This window comes from Rhinatrema bivittatum, chromosome 3, assembly GCF_901001135.1.
Source record: "Rhinatrema bivittatum chromosome 3, aRhiBiv1.1, whole genome shotgun sequence".
In the NCBI taxonomy this organism is placed as follows: domain Eukaryota; kingdom Metazoa; phylum Chordata; class Amphibia; order Gymnophiona; family Rhinatrematidae; genus Rhinatrema; species Rhinatrema bivittatum.
The window spans coordinates 401,148-426,056 of record NC_042617.1 but is presented as its reverse complement, the minus strand read 5'-3'; the positions used below and the strand labels follow the sequence as shown (position 1 = coordinate 426,056).

At 48.7% G+C, this 24,909-nt stretch overlaps 1 protein-coding gene across 1 annotated transcript in view; it reads right to left on the bottom strand.

The window, feature by feature from the left end:
* CNPY3 (canopy FGF signaling regulator 3) overlaps positions 1-24,909 on the bottom strand; it is a 70,324-nt gene that overhangs the window by 17,668 nt on the left and 27,747 nt on the right. Inside the window, exons 4-5 of the mRNA XM_029592778.1 lie at positions 16,014-16,136; positions 488-605 (exon numbers count right to left, since the gene is read on the bottom strand). Coding sequence (XP_029448638.1) covers positions 488-605; positions 16,014-16,136 — 241 coding nt within the window. The remainder of the gene's footprint in view (positions 1-487; positions 606-16,013; positions 16,137-24,909) is intronic.

The window sequence follows — 24,909 nt, the reverse complement described above, 5'->3', positions numbered from 1 at the left end:
TGCTGCAGGCTTTATTTTCCTTTTTTTCCCCATTAAATCGATGAGAGAAACTTTCAGCAAAATCTTACCCAGGGGCACGCCCCTTTGGCGCGCAGCTTCGGCAGCACGCCGGCGGCTGCATGCCGCTGTGCTGTTCTTTAAATAGGCACAGCCCATCTGCTGAAAACGACGTCAGGGGTTGGGAGACGGGTTTAAAACACTCCCCAGCTGATAGTCCCTCTCGTCCTCGCCTTGCAGCGTGTCTCTCCGGGAAAAGGCTTCCCTCATGGCTCCAATTGCTTAGCCTTCAACAATAAAACTATGAGTATCTCTTCTCATCCCACTTTATGATATGCTTCTTCTTATTCTGATCCGTTAGAACTTCATTAATATTTTGCTCTACCCTGAAAAAATCCCATAAATGACTGTATAGAAAGTTGAGAAATATTTGCATGAAAGATGCTAGATAGAATAAAACTGTTATACTAATCATTATAATCAGACTCACCTGTCTCCTCCTCCTTTAGCACATGTTTGGCACAGAGAAACCTGGTCAGGTCTTCCTCTTGATGGTTTTTATACCAGTCTTCAATGATGTCCTCATATTCTTCAACCAAAACATCACACTAGGAAAGAAATAATTCCGCTATAGATGGAGTTCTAAATAGCACTTCTGCTCCCAGACAAGCGGGTTACTCTGTAGCTTTCCTCACTCTCATATGCATTTTCACTACTAGTCACTCATTCTGTAGTAAACTACCTTCCTCCGCCCCTGAAATCCAAGATGTTGTTGTTTCCCTTTCTGCCTTCCACTCTAAAGCAAGTTTTCTTACCATAAACGGTGTTTTCCGTAGACAGCAGATTGAATTAGCCATAACATGTGGGTGATGTCATGTGGTGGCACACAATGGATTGCTCCCTCAGCCAGTAGAGCTTTTGCTCTACTGAGCATGTGCAGGAATTCCTACTCGGGTGTTGCCTCTTGAGCCCCCTCAGTCAATATTACAGCAAATTCTAACTAGTAGTCAACTCTCCAGGGAGGTGGGTGGGTATTTAGCATGGCTAATTCAGCCTGCTGTCCATAGAGAACACCATTTATAGTAAGCAAACTTGCTTTCTCTGACAATAAGCAGGGCTAAATTAATCATAACATTTGGGGAGTCCCAAGCTGAGGGTTGCAGCAGAGCGTTTACTGAATAAGCAACACAGAACCCACATTGGAGAGTAGGCTACTGGGTGAATAGGCTATGCAAAACTGCTTATCCCAATTTACTGTCACTCTTTGAGAGATTGTTTAAACAGTAATGGTACACAAAGGTATACACTGACGAGCATGTTGAAGCTTTGTAAAAGTCTTCGAGAGGTATGGCTTGCAGATGAGCCACTGATGCAATCATGGCTTTAAATTGATGAGCCTTGATGGTATCTATAATTTGTAGATCTGTTAGCATATAGCAATGTGCAAAGCAGTCTGCTAGCCAGTTGGACAATGTACATTTGACCACTGCTATGCCATCTGTTGGGATTGTAAGAGACAAAAAGTCGCAAAGCCTGACAATGTGGCAGAGTCTTTTTTTTTTTTTTTTTTAGTAATTAAGGCTCTTTCATAGGTATGAAGGACTTTCTCACTTTCATGTGAATGTGGCCTCAGGAAGAGCATAAGTAACACAATGGCCAAATTAATATGGAAAGTTGATACTACTTTTGGAAGAAACTTGGGGTGGGTGCAGAGCACTTACCTGTTATGGAAGACTTTGCATATAAGGCAAATAATGAACTAAAGCTTGAAGCTTGCTGACTCTTCTGGCGGACATTACTGCAACAAGGAATATTATTTTCCATGTTAGAAACTTGTGAGAAAACAACTCCAGTGGTTTAAATGGCGGCTTCATCAGTTGTGCCAGAACTAAGTTTAACTAACATGGAACAGGTGGTTTCACAAATGGACGATTAGTATGCCACAAGCCTTTCATGAACTTGGAAATTAATGGATGCAAGGGGATTGGCTTACCCTCGATTTGAGCTATGGCAGTGAGATATACTCTTACTGATGAGGTGCTAAGTTTTGAAGCAGAAAGAGAGAGCAAATAGGTAACTCTTTGGATTCGCATGGGAACTGATCCAAGGCATTGTACTGACATGATATGGAGACCCTTTTCCATTTGAAACTGTAGGTTCTTCTAGTTGATGGTTTTCTGGCAGACACTATGTCCTTAACTTCCTTGGGCAAGGACAATTCAGTGATTTTTGAGCACTCAACATCCAAGCTATCAAGTTGAAGGAGGGAAGGTTCAGATAAAATAAACTTCCCTCTTCTTGAGTTAATAAGGATGGATTTGATCCAAGAGAGAACAGAGGTCTGCTGGACAGCTATACTAGATAAGCGAGCCAAACTTGCCTGGGTTAGCAAACCTGGTCTTTCACAGCTCTATAATCAAATGAAAATCTGGCCAATTATCCGGATAAATTCTAGCCAGATAACTATTTGTCCTGCTATAATTTGGCCAGATAAGTGAAGGGCATTCCAGAGGCATACCAGGGAGAAGCTGAGTTAGCTGGATAACTTATCCAGCTAACTTTAAGATAGCATGGTAAATTCAGTCATGTGACTGTGCTGTTGAATATACAGCATTATTTATCCAGCTAGCTAGCAAAGCCGTACAGTGGCTGAATATGGAGTCCTGAGTATTTTTGACCGTTTTGGCTATCAGTGGAATTGATGGAAAAGCACATATGAGAGCTGCATCCCAACTGAGCAGAAAAACATCATGAGCTGATCTGAGTTTCCTGGGAAGAATGGTGCAAAACCTTTCCAGTTTTCTGTTTTGTCGTGATGCAAACAGGTCAATTGCTGGAAGGCCACATAGACTGAATCGTCTGCTAGCTTTTGACTGCTGCAGAGACCATTCATATAGTTGAAAAATATTGCTAAGTCGATCTACTAATGTGTTGGAGATCCCTGGAAGGACAGCTTGATATTTGCATGCCCACTGTCATAGGTTTATCACTTCTTGCCAAAGAGTACATGACCCTATGCTGCCTTGCTTGTTCACATAGAACATGGCTATTTGGATGTTGGTTTGAATGAGAATATTCCTCCCCTAGAGGAAGCTAGTGAATGTTAAACTATATCTGATTGCTCTCAATCCTAGGAAGTTGATTTGAAATTGTCTTTATATGAATGACCATGTGCCTTGAGTTCAAAAGGATCCCATGTGGAGGCATCCATTGCTGAGGCAACTTGATGAGGAAGTAGACGAAGAAGTAATCCCTCCTGAAAGATGTAGGGCTCTAGGCACCAGCATAGATCCTGTTTCATTTCTTGTGAAATTCTCACTTTGGAGGTAATTTTCAAAGGAGTTATGTGGGTAAATGTAACATACTATCATAGCAATTTTCAAAGCACATTTATGTGCTTAAATTGCATTTACAGATGTAAAACCTATGGGCAATTCAATGGCATATTGTAAAAATTTTCAGAAGCCCACTTACATGTGTAAAACCCATTTTCAAATGTGTAAATCCTTTTGAAAATTATCCCCTTTGGTTGTCAGGGGTTAATTTATCTGTTCTCATTGGAGCAGAGACCCCACTGCAGGAGCTGGGTTAGTGAAACTATGTGAATCACAGCCACCATGTGGTCCAGAAAAACCAGTACCTCCCTGGTGATTGACTGATCCATGTTCAACAGTCTGTATACAAGGGACCTGAGAGTTTATGCCCCATCTAACAGAAGCAAAGCTCTTTCCTGTAGAAAATCTATCCATGCTCCAATGAATTTTATGTTCTGGGAGGGAATGAGAGTTGATTTTTCAAATTTGCTAGGAACCCCAGCAGTTGTACTTATATTTGCAGGGAGGTCAGCCCACCTGGTTTAGAAATTCACTATCACAAGTAAAGAAGCCAATCAGCCAGGTAAGGGAAGACTCCGATGTCCTGCTACTGCCAGGCACTTGTTGAAGACCCTCATGTTGCTGAGAGGCCGGTGGGGAGCACTGTGTATTGATAGTGGGAGAAGTCCTCCATAAAGCGCAGGTAATGCCAGTGGGAAGGATGGATCGGAATATGAGTGTAAGCATCCTTTAGATTCAGAGGGGAGGATTATAATGAGGGAATTCATGTTTAATTTCTCCCAGAATATATAACTATTCAGACTTAAGTCCAGTAGGGGTCTCAGTCCCCCAGGTTTATTGGGATAAGGAAGTAGTGGGAATAGAAGCCCTGGCCATAATGACTGGGAGGTACCAGTTCTATTGCTGGCTGTTTGAGCGAATTGGATCCAGATTTAAGGCTAAGCAATGAGGAAGTGTGGGAAGCCGGAGAAATGCAAGCAGTATCCAGTCTCCACAATCTTGAGAATCCAGGGATCTTTGGTGATCTTGTGCCACTCCTCCAGGTAGTGCTGGATTTTTCCCTCTAACAGTGAGGATGGGTGCTAGATTTGAAAGGTGGTCAAAAACTTGGTCCAGGCTTTGGCTGGACTTGTTGCATTGTGAGCACTGTCAACCAAAAACAGTCATGCTGAACTGGAAGTTGTTGCTGTTGTGGAAGAAGAGGCAGCATCTGGTATCTTTTGAATTGCTAGAAGGGTGTCTCTGGAAACATGTTTTTTTTTAAACATAGTAAGGGCACCTTGCAGAAGACTGTTGTTTCTGTCCTATAGAAAGGGATTGGGTCTGGACTGCTACATGCTGTTCCTTTAGTTGAACAACTGTTTCTCTAAGCTTTTTTCTGAAAAGTTAAATCACCCAGGTGTGGGACATCTGCCAACTTGTCAGACATCACTGGTAGGCTACTGGCTCTCAACCAAACCATATGGTGTGCTCTGTTGGATACTGTTGAGGTATGTGCTGTGGTATCAAATGCTTGGTAGATGGATTGAATAATATGGAATACACATACTTCTGCATCTAAGAGTGGTTGAGGGTATGCAATTTTGCCTTCACTAGGTGAAAGAAAAGGTTTCAGTTTTTGTATATAATCATGTAAATATTGAACCATGTGGAGCTGGTGAGCGGAGAGTAGAGCTTTGAAACTCCTTTTTACTAAAATTGTCCAGTAGCCTGTGATCCTTCCCCAGTGGAGTATTCAAGTATATCCTGGTTTTCATTGCTCTTTTAACAACTGATTCTACTACAACTGATTGGTGGGATAATTGCACTCTTCCAAACTTCGGGAATATTTGTACTCTATACTTGAGGTCTTGATTCCTTGCAACTGAGAGCACAGGAAATAGGATTTTCCCATATTCTGGTTTGCAATTCTTGAAGGATATCATGGATTGGAATGGCTGCTGGCTCTGTTAGTGTTTCCTGAATTTGGAGGAGGCCAAAGATGTTTGCACAAAGATCTTTGCCTTTATGCACATTGATCCCAAGTGCTTTTCCCGGCTTGTCCAGAAATCTGGAATAAGAAAGGTCCTCTAGTGGAGATGAATGTTCTGGAGAGTCTTCATAGCCAGGACCCCAATGATGGAAACGGTGACTGAGAAGGGGCTCTTAGTTGCTTCAGTGGGGAATACTCCTGGTGGACATCCTCTGATTGGCTGGACTCTGCCTCAAGTGAATGCCATGGACTAGAACCACCTTGCAAGGATTCTGAAGGAGTATCCATCCTAACCAGGGATACTGGGATGACTCTTCGTGGAAGAAAATCTGGAAATAATAGATTGGAAAGTAACCTCCTTATCCTTACCCACTACAAAGGTAAAGAAATTCCTCACCAACTCTTCACCAACCATGCCAGGACAAAGGGGCTAACATGCCCTTTGTCCTGACATGGGCAGCAGAACAGCCTCTTCTGATACCAGAATGAAATCTTGCAAAATCTGGAGCCCATAAGAACATAAGATATGTCATACTGGGTCAGACCAATAGTGGCCAATCCAAGTCACAAGTACCTGGCAAGTACCCAAACATTAAATAGATCCCATACTACTAATGTCAGCAACAAACAGTGGCTATTTCCTATTGATTAATAGCAGTTTATGGACTTCTCCTCCAGAAACTTATCCAAACCTTTTTTAAACCCAGCTACACTAACTAGTTGCCTTAACTACATCCTCCGGTAATGAATTCCAGAGTTTAATTGTGCGTTGAGTGAAAAAGAATATTCTCCAATTTGTTTTAAATGTGCTACTTGCTAAATTAATGGAGTGCCCTCCAGGCCTTGTATTGTCCAAAAGAGTAAATAATCATTTCACATTTACTTGTGCAAGACCTTTCATGATTTTGTAGACCTCTATCAAATCCCTGAGAAAGTAGACGAGGTTGCACTTCGGGTGGAGGACCAACTGCTTCATCTGAGAGACTTACACAATTCATCCAATTTTCAGGCCTTCAATCTTTGGGCAAGTGGGGACATTCATCCGAATCGGTAACAGTTGGCCTGGTTGAGGTCTGGTCCCAGGCAATGATAGCAGAGGTCAAGTCCATCAGTAATGGACATTCTTCTACCAGAAATACAGTCCTTGAACCCACTCACCATGGATTTCTTCTTACTGGAAACGGTGAAGAAAAAAATGTTCTTAATTTTTCTTCTTTCTGTTTTGGTAGCACTGAAAAGTGTTGTTTGCCTCGTGTCTCAGCAGCCCCCGATGTTAAAGAAAAAAGTTATTAAGATGTTCACAGAAAAACAGAGAGATATAGAGGTACACGTCTGTGCTTGTGCTCAGACGAAAAAAGAAGGTCGGGGGCTCACTAGGCAATGCCTGAGAGGGAATTCCCACACATGCTCAATGGAATAAAAGCTCTTCTAGCTAAGAGAGAGAGGTCCATTTGGTACCGCTGAATGACGTTACCTAACATATGGCTAATTCAGCCTGCTTATCATTGGAGAAAAGCCCACACCTTTTACTTCACCCATCCATCCCAATTTCTCAGTCCTTAAGTTCTCCTTGCCTCTGTCCATGTATCCCTTTGTTTTGTAGGGTCACCTCAGTCGCTTGCACATAGTTGGAAGGCAGTCTAGACAGGGCACCACAAAGGTAAAATAATTTTATTACAATCCATATAACTTATGTGTTGCCGAAGTGCACAAGTTACAATTTTCAAAGCAAACTAATGCGCATAAATTTGCTTTGAAAATTATTCCTAAGAATACACGTAAACTCACCTGCACAAAGTTACATCTGTATTTTGTAGGGCGTTACTTGTGCCTGTTAATTTACAGGCGTACTTTTTAAATTCAAAAGCATGCACATAAATCCACACTCCACACCCTATTTTCTGTGTCCATAAAGTGTAAAGTTAGGTTACACACATACTTTTATGTGCGCAACCCTCACACAACTATATAATACATCATTAATGCACATAAACCCATGTATTATGCATGCAAATGTTGAGATTACTTACCTGATAATCTCCTTTTCCTTAGTGTAGACAGATGGACTCAGAACGAATGGGTATAGTATGCTCGTGCTAGCAGTTGCTAGCACGGGTATATATACCCCCACAGGAAGCGTAGCAACTTAGTAGTCTTCCTTGCAAAAGCTGTTATGGATGTGTGTACTGACGCTCAGTGAAATAGTGGAAATAGGATTCCCCTGACCGATTGATAGTAGCTGGAGACCGCCAGCATTCACAACCGGAAGGCGTTGACACCTGGTAGAGTGTACGCTCTTATGGAAACAGATGACATGGCTTACCTTGAATCGGTGAAACCCATGTACACAGGCAGCTGGGCGGGATGCTGAGTCCATCTGTCTACACTAAGGAAAAGGAGATTATCAGGTAAGTAATCTCAACATTTCCTGGCGTGTAGCCAGATGGACTCAGAACGAATGGGATGTACAAAAGCTTTACTCCCAGCCTGGGCAGGAGGCTGCCTGAGAACCATGTAGTACCGCCCTCACAAATGCTGAGTCCTCCCTAGCCTGGACATCCAGACGGTAGAACCTGGAGAAGATATGGAGGGAGGACCATGTCGCCGCTTTACAGATTTCTGCAGGCGACAGCATCCTGGATTCCGCCCAGGATGCCGCTTGTGCTCTGGTAGAATGAGCCTTGACTTGTAGAGGCGGAGACTTCCCGGCCTCCACGTAAGCTGCTCTGATAACTTCTTTAATCCAGCGGGCGATGGTGGGCCGCGAGGCCGCTTCACCTTGCTTCTTCCCGCTGTGCAGGACGAACAGATGGTCCGTCTTTCGTAGTTCTTGTGTCACTTCCAGATATCTGGGCAGCAATCTGCCAATGTCGAGATGGCGTAATAAACGCCCTTCTTCAGATTTCTTCAAACCCGCCGTGGTAGGCAAGGATATGGTTTGGTTAAGATGAAACTGTGAAACCACTTTCGGTAGAAAGGAGGGAACCGTGCGAAGATGGATAGCCTCAGGAGTGATCCTGAGAAATGGATCCCGGCAGGACAGTGCTTGTAGCTCTGAGATGCGTCGTGCTGAACATACAGCCAGCAGGAACACCATCTTCAAGGTTAGAAAACGGAGAGACAGGCCCCGAAGGGGTCTGAAGGTGGATCCCGCGAGGAAATCCAAAACAAGGTTGAGGTTCCATAAGGGCACAGGCCACTGCAGTGGCAGACGGATATGCTTGACTCCTTTCAGGAAGCGAGAAACATCTGGGTGCTTGGCGATGGTCTTGCCATCCCTCCTGGGACCGTAGCAAGACAGCGCAGCCACCTGAACCTTGATGGAGCTGAGGGAGAGACCCTTCTGAAGTCCATCTTGCAGGAAATCCAACACAATAGGGATTGTGGTCGCATGTGGATTGGTGCCATGAGTGTCGCACCATGCTTCGAATACCCTCCAGATCCTTAAGTAGGTGAGGGAAGTGGAAAACTTGCGAGCTCGGAGGAGTGTATCTATCACGGGCTCAGAGTAACCTCTTTTCTTCAGTCTAGCCCTCTCAATGGCCAGACCGTAAGAGAGAATTGAGCTGGATCCTCGTGGAGGACGGGACCTTGACGAAGAAGGTCCCGGAGAGGAGGCAGGGGAAGAGGCTCCCCTGCCAGTAGTCTTCTCATGTCTGCGTACCAGGGTCTTCTTGGCCAGTCTGGTGCTACTAGAAGAACTAGGCCCCGGTGTTTCTGAATCTTGTGGATGGTGGCGCCCAGCAGAGGCCACGGAGGAAAGGCGTATAGCAGAGTCCCTGGAGGCCATGGCTGAACCAGGGCATCGATTCCGTGTGAGAACGGGTCGCGCTTGCGGCTGAAGTATCTGGGTACTTGAGCGTTGGACTTGTCTGCCAGTAAATCCATGTCCGGAATCCCCCAGTGATCCACAATCATCTGGAAGGCTGTGGGTGACAGCTGCCACTCTCCCGGATTTAGGCCTTCTCTGCTGAGGAAGTCTGCCGTGGTGTTGTCCTTCCCGGCAATGTGGACGGCGGAAATGACCTGAAGATTCGCCTCTGCCCAATCCATCAGTGGGGCGATCTCCAGAGATACCTGTCGGCTTCTGGTTCCGCCCTGACGGTTGATGTATGCCACCGTGGTGGCGTTGTCGGACATCACTCTGACTGCTCTGTTCTTCAGTCTGTGAGCAAATCGAAGACATGCCAATCGGACTGCCCGAGCCTCTAGACGGTTGATGTTCCACGCGGACTCTTCTCTGTTCCACCGCCCTTGTATGGTGAGTCCTTCGCAGTGTGCTCCCCAGCCGCTCAGGCTGGCATCTGTGGTGAGCAGAGTCCACGTGGGGGAGGACATCTTCGACCCCCTGCTCATGTGGTTGGACTGCAACCACCACCGTAACTGGGTCCGTACTCTGGCCGGCAGAGGTAGGTGCGTGGAATAGTTCCGTAGACGGGGGCTCCAGCGAGAGAGCAGGGAGTGTTGTAGAGGTCTCATATGGGCCCTTGCCCAAGGTACCACTTCCAGGGTGGATGCCATGAGACCGAGAACCTGCAGATAATCCCAAGCAATGGCCGACTGGCTCCCATCAAGTACTGGATACGCGTCTGAAGTTTCAACCTTCTCTTGGCAGTGAGACTGACTGTGTCTGCCTGGGTGTCGAACTGTACTCCCAGGTATTCCAGTGACTGGGAAGGCTGTAGGCAACTCTTGCTGAGGTTGATTGCCCAAGCTTTCCAGAAGGGCGATCACTCTGTCGGTTGTCTGATGGCTCTCCTCTCGAGATTTCGCCCTGATCAGCCAGTCGTCTAGGTAGGGATGGACCAGAATTCCTTCCCGTCTGAGTGCCGCTGCTACTACTACGACCACCTTGGTGAAGGTCCGCGGTGACGTGGCCAACCCGAAGGGCAGAGCCCGGAATTGGAAGTGGCATCCTAGAACCTTGAAGCGTAGGTAGCGCTGATGATCCGGATGGATCGGGATATGCAGATAGGCTTCCGACAAGTCTAATGCCGTGAGGAATTCTCCTGGCTGTACTGCGGTCTTGACGGAGCGCAGAGTTTCCATGCGAAACCTCGGGACCCTTAAGTACCGATTGACTGACTTGAGGTCCAGTACAGGCCGAAAGGTGCCCCCTTTCTTGGGTACCATGAAATAAATGGAATAGTGTCCAGAATTCACTTCCCAGGCAGGTACTGGGATGATGGCTTTCAAGGACAGGAGCCTCGCCAAGGTAGCTTCCAATGCTGCCTTCTTGTGTGTGGGACAGGAAGATTCCACAAACTTGTCTGGAGGGAGGTGATGAAAGTCCAGATAATACCCTTCTCGGATGATGGCGAGGACCCACTGGTCCAATGTAATCTCGACCCATCTGGGGTAGAAGAAGGTTAACCTGCCTCCTATGGCTCCGTCCCCCAGATGGATCGGCGGATTCTCATTGTGGGGTGCGGCCAGGACCTGAGCCCGGGCCTGCTCCCCTCTTGTGCTGCTTGGTCCGAAAGGACTGATTCCGGGCCTGAGGACGAGGTGCCTGGTAGCGACTCCTGTAGGGAACGAAGCGCTGGGAGCTTCTACCCCTAGAGGGCCTTGGAAAGGCGCGCTGGTTCCTTCTGAACCGATCTTCCGGCAGTCGAGGTACTGGAGAAGCGCCCCAGGTGCTGGCCAGTTTATCAAGGTCGCTGCCGAACAGGAAAGAGCCCTTAAAGGGCAATCTGGTGAGGCGTGTCTTTGAAGGTGCATCGGCTGACCATTTCCGGATCCAGAGCTGCCTCCTGGCAGCTACGGAGGATGAGATCCCCTTGGCTGTTGTTCGGACTAGGTCTGATGCAGCATTCGTGAGGAACGAGAGAGCTGACTCCATGTCTGCTGCTGGAGCGTTGTTCCTGACCTGTGACAAACAGGCACGCGTCACCACTGTGCAGCAGGTTGCGATGCGCAAAGATAGAGCTGCCACCTCAAAAGTCTGTTTCAGCATGGAGTCCAGTCGCTGGTCATGAGGCTCCTTGAGGGCCGCCCCCCCTTCAACTGGAATGGTAGTGCGCTTGACCACAGCGCTAACCAAGGCGTCCACCTGAGGGCACGCCAGCAGCTCCTGGATAGCCGGTGCCAGTGGGTTCATGCCCGTCAGGGCCCGGCCCCCTTTGAATGAAGCCGCTGGTGCAGCCCATTCTAAATCTATCAGTTGTTGTGCTGCTTGCAAGAATGGAAAATGGCAGGCCGTAGGACGAAGACCTTCCAGCAGGGGGTTCTGCGCAGAGGGTACCGTAGCACTGGGACCTGTAATATCCAACTCCGCCAGGCACTGAGACACCAGGTCGGAGAGATCCTCCTTAGGGAAGAACCGCCTCATGGTTCTATATGGCTCAATCCCTGGGGGAAGTTCCCCCTCGTCTGGGAGTTCGGATTCGTCCGGTGAAACCTCCTGGTCGGACTGATCTGGACTGTCCAGCGGCGGGAGGTCCCGCTCACGATAAGGGCGTGAGGGTCCAGGAACGGGATCCGCTGGAGCCGCCACCGCAGCCGCCGCAGCCACCGCAGAAACAGCAGGAACAACCGGAACTGCAGGGCCTGGACGGGAAGCCGTTTGCATCTGTACAAAAGGCATGAATCCCCTTATTTTATTTTATATACCGGCAACCGTTTGCACATCGTGCCGGTTTACAAGTAACTTACAACAAAAGATATATAGGCATAGCCTTTACAGAGAACGGTATATAACATAAACGCAGTAACAGAAAAATTAACTAAATAACTAGGGGAGGGATGGAGCGGGGTAGTCGAGACAAAAGAGGGGGCAGGGGGAGGGTGCAAACAGATACATAGGGATAAGATATGAATAGGGATTCGAGGTAGAAATATGTACACTGGTTATATACAAAAATTGTATGAATCTTTAGAGGGGGAGGGTGTTGGGTGTAGGTCCTGAACGGAGGGTGTTGGAGAGAGATGATGGTTGGGCTAGCGTGTTAGTTGGTGAAGATGATGAGGAATGGGGGTATGCTTGGAGGAAAAGCCAAGTTTTGAGTTTCTTTTTGAAAGTAGGTGTGGAGGTTTCGGTACGTAGGTCAAGAGGCATAGAGTTCCAGAGGGAGGGGCCTGCAAGGGAAGGGGCTCTATTGGTGGTGGAGATGAGTCTAGTGGATTTTATGGAAGGAGGGATAAGAGTTCCACGGAGGGAAGCACGGGTGGGTCTTGTGGAGGTACGAGGGAGGAAGGGTGGGTTTAGCCAGTTGTAGTGTTCGTTAGTAATACTTTTGTGGATGAGGGTAAGGGTCTTGTAAATAATTCGTGAGTGAATGGGAAGCCAGTGGAGATCAATGAGGGTGGGAGTGATGTGGTCTTTCTTATTGACATTGGTGAGGATGCGTGCAGTAGCGTTTTGGAGGAGTTGTAGAGGTTTGATGTGGGTAGAAGGGAGTCCAAGTAGGAGAGCGTTACAGTAGTCAATTTTCGAAAAAATTATGGATTGGAGTTGAGATTAGAGATCCACCCAGGAAATTGAAGCAGCCTCTAATCGCCGGGGTACAAGATCCCCCGGGATTCCCGAATGGTCGAGACTGACCGCTAAATCCAGGGTAGCCCCTGGGGAACTGTCAGCAAATTGTGGCTGAGACTGGTCCTGGCCCGAGGGTCCCACAGCCTCCTCACATTGGACACATAGGGAGTCTGGCTCTTCACTGTGCGTGGCTCTAAGCTGGCATGCGGAGCAGAGGCTGAGGGCTTTAATGCCGGAGGCAGGCGGCGCCCCCGCTGAAGACGCTGAGGCGTTCTGTTCCATTGAAAAGTATGCGCTGAATGAGAAGCGGCAACAATATGCGCTTAGTACAACAGGCGCACAATAACAATATGCGGCAGCTATGCACGCTTAATACAACATGCGCTTAATAATAATATGCGGCAGCTATGCACGCTTAATACAACATGCGCTTAATAATAATATGCGGCAGCAATATGCGCTTAATACAACAGGCGCTCAATAATAATAAGCGGCAGCTATATTCGCTTAATACAACAGGCGCTCAGCCATATGCGGCTAACCATATACACTCAATAAGAAAATTATTACTTACCTGCTAATTTTCGTTCCTGTAGTACCATGGATCAGTCCAGACCGTGGCGCCAAGGCTCCCCGCTTCTTCAGTCGGCGAAGAGGAAGCGGCAATACCCGCCTTCAGCCACCTCGCAATGGTTGTCTTGGAGGCCTGGGAACCCTTCTTAGGACCGGACCAAAGGACAAACAGATGGTCGGAAGTCCGGAACTCGTTTGTCGCCTCCAGATAGAAACGCAGCGTGCGTTGAACATCCAAGAGTCGGAGAGACTTCGGCTCGGAGGAGGAGAAGGACGGCAACTCCACCGTCTGGTTCACATGAAAAGCAGAAACCACCTTCGGTAGGAAGGAAGGGACGGTGCGGATAGAAACTCCAGAGTCGGAGAAGCGAAGGTAGGGCTCCCTGCACGACAGAGCCTGTAGCTCCGATATAGGACGAGCGGAACAGATTGCCACCAGAAATACCGCCTTGAGGGTGAGATCCTTAAGTGTCGAACTGCGCAAAGGCTCGAACGGAGGCCCCGACAGGGCGCGAAGCACCAGGTTGAGACTCCAGGAGGGGCAAGGATCCCGTAGCGGAGGCCATAGATGTTTGACACCCTTGAGGAAACGAGCAATGTCCAGGTACTGCAAGAGAGATCCCCCATCACGCAATAGCGAACCAAGGGCGGCCACTTGAACTCTCAAGGAGTTATAGGCTAGCCCCTTGTCCACTCCGGCTTGTAGGAACTGAAGGATCTGAGGGACCGAAGCCGTTGTGGGACCGGTGTCCTGGCTGGCACACCACAGTTCGAACACCTTCCAGACTCGAACGTAGGCCACCGACGTGGACGTCTTGCGCGCCCGCAGCAGCGTGGATATTACCGCCTCTGGGTACCCCCTGCGCCGGAGGCGGCGCCTCTCAAAAGCCAGGCCGCAAGACAGAAGAGTTCTGCCTGCTCGAAAAATACCGGGCCCTGGTGTAAGAGGAAGGGGAGGTGCCCCAGCCTGATCGGGCCGTCGACCACCAGCTGCAGCAGGTCCGCGAACCAGGGTCGCCTGGGCCATTCCGGGGCGACGAAAATCACAGCCCCCTGATGTCCCTCTATTCTGCGGAGCATCCGTCCCACTAGGGGCCACGGTGGAAATGCGTAGAGCAGCAGATGTGCCGGCCATGGGAGCACCAGGGCATCCACCCCCTCCGCTCCGCGTTCTCTTCGCCGACTGAAGAAGCGGGGAGCCTTGGCGCCACGGTCTGGACTGATCCAGGTACGTACAGGGAAGACATGCAATATGCGCTCAGCAATATGCTGTCATGAATACACGCTCAATTGTATGCAATAAGCTCTTAGCAATATGCGGTTAGCAATACACGCTCAATGGTATTCAATATGCTCTCAGCAATAAGCGGTTAGCAATACATGCTCAATGGTATTCAATAGGCTCTCAGCAATAAGCGGTTAATAGCACACGCTCAATGGTATTCAATATGCTCTCAGCAATAAGCGGTTAGCAATACACGCTCAATAGTATGCAATATGCTCTCAGTAATAAGGCAATATACGCACAAGGAGGAATAGAGCCGTGCCTATTACGGGTGCTCAATACCTGAACAAGGCCCACAAAATGGCGCCCTCCACGGCGTGCCACGCCACCGATCCTCTGTTCCTCGGAGACCAGAAGTAAAAGACGTACGCCTTACCTGATCCTCGGCGCTTCCCGGCTGGAACCCGGGCGGTCTCCAGCTGCGGGGGGGAGAGGGCAAGTACCTTCACCGCCGCGTTTGAGGATATGCACCCGCTGCCTCGTCCACGCTGGGACCAAGGCGCCTCGTAAGCCTCACCCGAACCTCGCCCGGGGGCTACGTCCCTGCTGCGATTCGGCCACCGGATCGAGGACTTAAACCTCCCGGGAATCATGGAAATCACCCCGGGAAACTCTACTGGGGGAGGGACCTTAGGGTATCACCGCAGGAGTGCGGGGCTCGATGCTGTAGAAGTTTTAGTTGAAAGAAAGTAGAATGTAGAAAATAGAAAATAGATTTGGAAAACACACTCAGCGAGCGTGCAGGCTCTCCAAACTGCTTTGGAGACGGAAATTACTAAGTTGCTACGCTTCCTGTGGGGGTATATATACACCCGTGCTGACGTCAGATCAGTCTCCAACTGCTAGCACGAGCATACTATACCCATTCGTTCTGAGTCCATCTGGCTACACGCCAGGAAATGGCTTTGAAAATTACCCCCAAATCTTTAAGATATGTATGCACACCATTACATGTATTCCAAAGAGCCAACGACTGTGCCTACATGTACACCAAAGCTGGGATGTCTATGTTCTAAAATTGCAACAAAGCTATAAAAGTCCAACTATGATTTCCATTTCCTAAAGTCATGGATCTAACACCTAACCCTACTTCTTAAATCAAATGACTGGAGAACACCTAGAGTTTTCTATTCTGCCAGCTGACCAACCAAAACCAATCATGCGCCCCCCTTCCGCCCACAGAAAAGAGGGCGAAGTCAGACTTGGTAGCACAAGTAATGCTCCTCAGTCCATCCCATACAGTCACACTTCTTATGGCTCATGAATTGGGCAAAGAATTGACAACACACAATTGTTGACCCATTACCAGCACTTGTCCCAAATCTCAGCACCCGATCTCTCAGCTTTTTTTCAGTCCAATCTCACTATCTCTACCTGTTTTTTGAGGTCAGCCACTTCAGCAGAGGTCTCGTTCCACAGCTCATAGGGAATGTCCATTACCACATTCACTCCTTTATGCACCAGGTTATGAAGTGTTTCAAACGTCTCCGACATTCCCTGTAGGATAGAAAACAAGTGACTCATAAGGATACTTCAAAACAGTCATCCATTGTAGCTATTTAATCTTCTGGTAACAGGAAACAGCTGATGAAGGCTTGCTGGCACATCTCTCATAGTAGACGTGCAGCAACAGTCATAATTGCAATTATTACTCACCGATAGTTTCACCAAAAGCATTAGCATTCCTAAAACAAACTGAACATAAATGTCAGCCCCAATATAAAAAACACACCAGATTGTGTCAAAATTTGTTAAAATCGTTATCTGCCTTGAGACCATTTGTGGAAAAAGGCAGAATATCCTATATCCATAAATAAATAAATAAAACAAAACAAACAAATCAATCAAATAAAAAAAAGTCAACATGCTCAACTTTTAAGACTTTTCAACATGCACTAATCTACCTCAAACATAGCTTTGAAATTTAAAAGCAAATTTTATACAAGCATCTTAAGCATGTTTTAAAAAGGCATTTATATGGTAAAGCAGAGTTGCTTACCTGTAACAGGTATTCTCCGATGTTAGTCCTCACACATGGGTGACATCATCAGATGGAGCCCCAATGCAGAAAACATTGACTGGCACATTGAGCATGCCCAGCATGCCCTATATCATGAGTCTATGTGGGGTCTCTCTCCAGTCTTCTAACATAGAATTATAATTAAAATAAAAAATAGGAGAAACCCAAATCCAGGTAGAGGGCGGGTTTCGTGAGGACTACCATCCTGCTGTTCTCAGAGAACACCTGTTACAGGTAAACAACTCAGCTTTCTCCGAAGATAAGCAGGATGGTAGACCTCACAAATGGGTGAATCTCTAGCTACAGGCTGCTCCCCAACACAAAAGAGGCCCAACAAGACTCCTAACCAGGTACCAACTGGCACAACAATGGTGCTGTTGGTAACAGAGGGGGAGACAGCCTGAACCCAAACAACGGGCACTAGGTGGGAGAGCTGGATTCTACACCTCAAACAGGTTCCAAAGGACAGGCTGGCAGAACCTATTGAAATGTCGACCATCCCTATCCAGACAGTAATGAGATGTGAATGTTTGGAGAGAACTCCACGTTGCAGCCTTGCAGATCTCCTCCACGGAAACTGCTCACAAGTGGGCTACCGACGCTGCCATGGCTGTGACAGAATGAGCCTTGACATGACTCCCAAGATGCAATCCCACCAGGGTGTAACAGAAGAAGATGCAATCTGCTAGCTAATTGGATAGTGTCTGGCAATGGCAACGCCCAACTTATTTTTGTCAAAAGAAATAAAAAGTTGGGTGGACTGTCTATGGGCTTCTGTCTGCTCCAGATAGAAGGCTAAAGCTCGCTTACAGTCCAAACTGTGCAGTACTCGTTCGCCTTGGTGCGAATGGGGCCTGAGAAAGAATATTGGTAGGACGACTGACTGATTAAGATGGAAATCCAACACTACCTTAGGCAGGAACTTAGGGTGTGTACTCAAGACCACCCTGTCACGTTAAAACTTAGCATGAGGTGGATAAGTCACTAAGGCCTGGAGCTTGCTGACCCTGTGCACTGAAGTGACCATCACCAAAAATATGATCTTCCAGTCAGATACTTCAGGTCATAGATGTGCAGCAGCTCAAAGGAGCTATCATCAGCTAAGCTAATACCAAGTTGAGGTCCCAAGACACAGCAGAAGGCCTTAGGAGAGGCGTCAATTGAAGCAAACCCCACAAGAAGCATACAACCATAAGCTGTACAGAGATGGGCATACCATCTACACCTTGCTCAATTGCACTGAGATGAACTCTAATGGAGTTGGATTTTAAGCCAGCCTCCGATAGGTGTAGAAGGCAATCAAGCAGTTTTTGTGTGATGCAGGAGAATGGATCTAGGGCCTTCTGCTCACAACACACGGAAAACCTCCTCCACTTCAGTCCATTGGAATTTCTAGTGGAATGTTTTCTAGAAGCCATCAGGACCCGAGATACATCCTCAGAGATCGAGCTGTTGCAGAATTAACCTCTCCACATCCAGGTTGTGAGCGACAGGGCCTGGAGGTTGGAATGCCGCAACCTGCCTCGATCTTGAGTGATTAGATCTGGGGAAGTCCCCAGACTCATTGGTTTCTGGATAGAGAACTCCCATAGGAGTGGAAACCAGACCTGTCTTGGCCAATGAGGAGCTTCAAGAGAGACTTTGCCACTAAGAGAATCTGAAGATACGCATACAGAAGACCTTTTCCCCAATGACTGGTGAGGGCAACAGAGGCTAGTTTGCCGTACAGGGAGCAGAACTGAGGATCCTTCCTGTTGCAGGGGGACATGAACAGATCTATGTCCGTGCTCCCACAGAGGCGAAATATCCGATTCGCTACCCTCTGGTCCAGGGACCATTCGTGGGGTCTAAAGACTCGACTCACCTGTCCGCTACCATGTTCTCCATCCTGGCCAGGTATATGGCCCTGAGCACCATCCCGTGAGACAGGGCCCATGACCAGATCTGGGCTGCTTCCTGACACAGGAGGCATGATCCTGTGCCTCCCTGCTTGTTGACATACCACATAGCTACTTGGTTATCAGTGTGGATCAGGACAACTTTGTTGGACAGCCGATCTCTGAAAGCCCTAGCGTGCACCCGATTGCCCAAAGCTCCAGGAAATTGATTTGACAAGAGCGTTCCTGAGCAGACCATAGACCCTGGGTGCTGAGCCCATTTTACATGAATTCCCCACCCCAGGGTGGATGCATCCATGGTTAGGACAATTTGGGCAGGGGTACTTCAAACGAGATCCCACATTCCAGATTTGAAAGCATCCGCCACCTGTACAATGAGTTCCAGAGAGACGGGGTGACTCAGATGCAATATTGGAGGCTCTGCATGGCCTGGCGCCATTGCGACCTCAGAGTGCACTGGGTTCTGTGCATGTGTAATCGTGCCAAGCGAGTGACATGGATTTAAAAACCTGGCTGTTCGACAAGGCATACATGGAGGGAAAGTGAGAGCGTCTATTTTACTGTCATTTCTTTTAACTCCAGTACTTATTTATTTCTTTTAGTTTTTACTTATTTATACTTTTAGCTTTTATTTTTATTTACTGTTTACTATTAATAGTTATTTTAAATGCCAACTGATTATTAGCATTGTATGTTTTATCTTATGTATTTTACAATTTGTAAACTGTTGTGATAGTTTGTCTTAACGAGGGTATAGAAAATGTGATAAATAAATAAATAAATAAATAAATGCGGCCCAACAACATCAACATGTGCCGGGCTGACACCTGCTGACTCTGATGGATCTCTGCCAAGATAATTGTCAAGATAATGGCCCTTTAGCGAGGCAGGAAGGCCTTGGCCTGAGCCGTGTCTAGCAGGGCTCCTATGAAGTCCTCGGAAGAGGACTCCAAATCATTAACCCCCTAGGGGTCATAGGGTTCCTCATCCACACTGAAAGACATACGACGAGTGAGATCATCAAATTTGCAGATGACACAAAATTGTTCAGAGTAGTTAAATCACAAGTGGATTGTGATAAATTGCAGGAAGACCTTGTGAGACTGGAAAATTGGGCATCCAAATGGCAGATGAAATTTAATGTGGATAAGTGCAAGGTGAAGCATATAGGGAAAAATAACCCTTGCTGTAGTTACACGATGTTAGGTTCCGTATTAGGTGCTACAACCCAAAAAAGAGATCTAGGTGTCATAGTGGATAACACATTGAAATCGTCGGCTCAGTGTGCTGCAGCAGTCAAAAAAGCAAACAGAATGTTGGGAATTATTAGAAAGGGAATGGTGAATAAAACGGAAAATATCATAATGCCTCTGTATCGCTCCATGGTGAGACCGCACCTTGAATACGGTGTACAATTCTGGTCGCCGCATCTCAAAAAAGATATAATTGCGATGGAGAAGGTACAGAGAAGGGCTACCAAAATGATAAGGGGAATGGAACAACTCCCCTATGAGGAAAGACTAAAGAGGTTAGTTTCAGCTTGGAGAAGAGACGACTGAGGGGGGATATGATAGAGGTGTTTAAAATCATGAGAGGTCTAGAACGGGTAGATGTGAATCAGTTATTTACTCTTTCGGATAGTAGAAAGACTAGGGGGCACTCCATGAAGTTAGCATGGGGCACATTTAAAACTAATCGGAGAAAGTTCTTTTTTACTCAACGCACAATTAAACTCTGGAATTTGTTGCCAGAGGATGAGGTTAGTGCAGTTAGTATAGCTGTGTTTAAAAAAGGATTGGATAAGTTCTTGGAGGAGAAGTCCATTACCTGCTATTAAGTTCACTTAAAGAATAGCCACTGCCATTAGCAATGGTAACATGGAATAGACTTAGTTTTTGGGTACTTGCCAGGTTCTTATGGCCTGGATTGGCCACTGTTGGAAACAGGATGCTGGGCTTGATGGACCCTTGGTCTGACCCAGTATGGCATTTTCTTATGTTCTTAATTTGATTAACTTGTATAACTTCGTAACTATATAAACATTATAACTTGATTAACTGGATTAATTTGGACTGGTCGATTGAGTATAGCTGGAGACCGCCAGGGAGCTCAACCAGAAAGCGTCGACACCCAGCCGGGTGGAGACCTAGGTAAACGAAAAGGAGGCTTACCCTTGAATCATTTGCAATACCATGCGTGACAGCAGCCAAGGGCGGGCTGCTGAGTCCATCTGTCTACACTAAGGAAAACGAAATTATCAGGTAAGTAATTTCTCCATTTCCTAGCACGTAGCAGATGGACTCAGAACCAATGGGATGTATAAAAGCTACTTCCGAACCGGGTGGGAGGCTGCCTGTGACCCACTCAGTATTGCCCTTGCAAATGCCGTGTCCTCCCGAGCCTGAACATCCAGATGGTAGAATCTGGAGAAGGTATGAATGGAGGACCATGTCGCCGCCCTGCAGATCTCGGCAGGCGACATCATTCTTGTTTCTGCCCAGGACGCTGCCTGGGCTCTGGTTGAATGGGCCTTGACCTGTAGAGGTGGAGGTTTCCCTGCTTCTACGTAGGCCGCCTTGATAACTTCCTTGATCCAGCGGGCTATGGTTGCCCGCGAGGCTGCTTCTCCCAGTCTCTTCCCGCTGTGAAGGACAAAAAGATGGTCCGTCTTCCGTACGGGTTCTGACATTTCCAGTTATCTGGAGAGGATTCTGCCAACGTTGAGATGACGCAGGTTACAGGTTTCTTCCGAATTCTCCAGGGCTCCCGCCGAAGGGAACGAGATGGTCTGGTTCAGATGGAAGTGGGAGACCACTTTGGGAAGGAATGACGGTACCGTGCGCAGCTGGATGGATCCTGGGGTGAACCTAAGGAAGGGCTCACGGCAAGACAGTGCTTGTAGTTCAGAGATGCGTCGCGCTGAACAAACTGCCAGGAGGAAGACAATCTTCAGGGTCAGCTGACGGAGAGATAGGCCTCGAAGAGGTCTGAAGGTGGATCCAGATAGGAAGTCCAGGACGAGGTTGAGGTTCCACAGAGGTACCGGCCACTTCAGCGGTGGGCGAATGTGTTTGACTCCTCTCAGGAAACGTGACACATCTGGGTGAGAGGCTAGGCTATCACTGTCGCCCCTGGTGCCGAAGCATGCCAGTGCTGCCACCTGTACCTTGATGGAATTGAGGGACAGTCCTTTCTGAAGTCCGTTCTGTAGGAACTCCAGCATCACGGGGACTTTAAGTGAGCGTGTCTTGATGTCATGATCTTCGCACCAGGCCTCAAATATTCTCCAGATCCTTATGTATGTTAGCGATGTGGAGAACTTGCGTGCTCGGAGGAGGGTGTCTATTACCGCCCCCGAGTATCCGCTCTTCTTCAGGTGAGCCCTCTCAATGGCCAGAGCGTAAGAGAGAATTGAGTCGGGTCCTCGTGGACGATCGGACCTTGTTGTAGCAGGTCTCCGAGAGGGGGCAGGGGTAGAGGGTTCCCTGCCAGCAGTCTTCTCATGTCTGCGTACCACGGTCTTCTTGGCCAATCCGGGGCCACTAGAAGAACTAGTCCCTTGTGTAGCTGTATCTTGTGAATCATTGCGCCCAAAAGGGGCCACGGCGGGAAGGCGTACAGTAGGGTGCCCTGTGGCCAGGTTTGCACCAGGGCATCGATCCCTTGGGATTGTAGATCCTGCTTGCGGCTGAAGTATCTGGGTACTTGGGTGTTGGTTCTGTTCGCCAGGAGGTCCATTTCCGGTGTTCCCCACCGGTTTACTATCATCCGGAAGGCTGCGGGAGATAGCTTCCATTCTCCTGGGTCTAGACTTTCTCTGCTGAGGAACTCCGCCATGATGTTGTCCTTCCCAGCGATGTGGGCGGCGGCGATCTCCTGTAGATTTGCTTCCGCCCATGCCATCAGTGGGTTTATCTCCAGTGACACCTGTTGGCTTCTGGTTCCCCCTTGCCTGTTGATGTAGGCAACCATTGTAACGTTGTCGGACATCACTCTGACCGCTTTGCCTCGGAGTCTTTGAGCGAACCGCAGGCAGGCGAGTCTGACTTCCCGCGCTTTTAGGCGATTGATGTTCCATCCTGCCTCTTCTGCGTTCCACTGCCCTTGGGCGGTTAGTTCCTCGCAGTGTGCTCCCCATCCCCGTAGACTGGCGTCTGTCGTTAGCAGAGTCCAAGTTGGGGATGACAGTCTTGAGCCTCTGTTCATGTGGCTGGGCTGCAGCCACCAGCGTAGTTTGGTCCGGACTGTGCCCGGGAGAGCTAAGCGTACGGTGTAGTTGTGCGACCGTGGGTTCCAACGGGACAGCAGTGAGTGTTGTAGAGGCCTCATGTGGACCCTCGCCCAGGGGACCACTTCCAGTGTGGATGCCATCAGCCCTAGGGCCTGCAGGTAATCCCATGCCGTGGGGCGAGGGTCGCTCATCAAGGATTGCAATCGGTTCCATAGTTTTGATCTCCTTGTGGGAGTCAGGCTGACTTTGTCTTCCTTGGTGTTGAAGTGGACCCCCAGGTACTCTAATGATTGTGAGGGCTGCAGGGAACTCTTGTTCGTGTTGATCACCCATCCGAGGCTCTCCAGTAGAGACTTGACTCTGATGGTTGATTGGATGCTTTCCTCTGGTGACTTTGCCCTGATCAGCCAGTCGTCCAAGTAAGGATGTATGAGGACTCCTTCCTTCCGCAGTATTGCCGCCACTACCACTATCACCTTGGTGAACGTCCGTGGTGCTGTGGCTAGCCCGAAGGGTAGGGCCAGGAACTGGTAGTGATGGCCCAGGATCTTGAAACGTAGGTAACGCTGGTGTTCCTGATGAATTGGGATGTGCAGATACGCCTCTGACAGGTCCAGGGAGGTGAGGAACTCTCCCGGCTGTATTGCCTTTATTACGGATCTCAGGGTTTCCATGCAAAAGCGGGGGACCTTCAGGTATCGGTTTACGGATTTGAGGTCCAGGATTGGTCGGAACGTTCCTTCTTTCTTGGGAACGAGAAAATATATGGAATAATGACCAGAGTTTATCTCCTGAGGAGGTACAGGAGTTATGGCCTCAAGGTTCAGTAGCCTGGCCAGTGTAACTTCCACTGCCGCCTTTTTGGTGGGGTCGTGGCAGGGGGACTCCACAAACTTGTCCGGGGGGGTGCGTATGAAGTCCAGGTAGTACCCTTCCCGGATGATGGCTAGGACCCACTTGTCCGAAGTTATCTCGACCCATCTTTGGTAGAATAGGGCCAGTCTGCCCCCTATGGCTTCATTGGATGGGTCGGCTGATTCTCATTGCGGAGCGTGGCCGGGCCCTGAGCCCGAGCTGTTTCCCCTCTTGTTGTGCTTGTTCCGAAAGGACTGGTTCCTGACCGGAGGGCGGGGCGCCTGGTAGCTGCTCCTGTATGGGTTGAAGCGCTGCGAGCTTCTGCCCCTGGAGGCCCTGGAAGGCTGCCGCTGGGCTCTCCTTGACTTGTCTTCTGGAAGGCGCGGTACTGGGGATTCGCCCCATTTGCCCGCCATCTTTTCTAAATCGCTGCCGAACAGGAGGGTTCCTTTGAAGGGCATCCTTGTGAGTCGGGTTTTGGAAGATGGGTCGGCCGACCAGCTTCTGAGCCAGAGCTGTCTCCTTGCCGCCACTGCCGATGATACTCCTCTAGCCGCTGTGCGTACAAGGTCTGAGGATGCGTCCGTTAGAAAGGATAGCGCTGGGTCCAGGATATCTTCCGGGGTGCCGTTCCTGGCCTGGGATAAGCAGGCGCGTGTCACCACGGTGCAGCAAGCCGCAATCTGAAGAGACATAGCGGCCACGTCGAATGACTGTTTAAGCATGGCTTCTAGCCGCCGGTCATGCATGTCCTTGAGTGCTGCTCCTCCCTCTACCGGAATAGTGGTGCGCTTGGAGACTGCCTAGACCATGGCATCCACTCTAGGGCAAGCGAGCATGTCTTTGGTTGCTGCATCCAGGGGGTACAGACTGGCCAAGGCCCGCCCCCCTTTAAAGGCAGACTCTGGGGTGTTCCATTCCAGGTCAATTAGCTGTTGAGCGGCTCGCAACAGCAGGAAATGACGGGAGGTCTGTCGAAGGCCTTCCAGAAATGGGTTCTCCTCGGGATCCCCTGGGTTTCTGAATCCGGAATCGCCAGTTCCGCCAGGCATTGGGAGACCAGATCCGGGAGCTCCTCCCTTGTGAAGAACAGTCTCATGGTTCGGTGGGGTTCTGTCCCCGGGGGGGAGTTCTTCTTCTAGGGGTTCGACCTCTTCTTCTGAGATGTCCGTAGCCCCGAAGGTGGGACTACTTGGTGGTAACAGCCTATGCCTAGGTCTTGAGGGGCCTGGAGCATAGGGGTCCTCCTGCGATGTATGTGGTTGG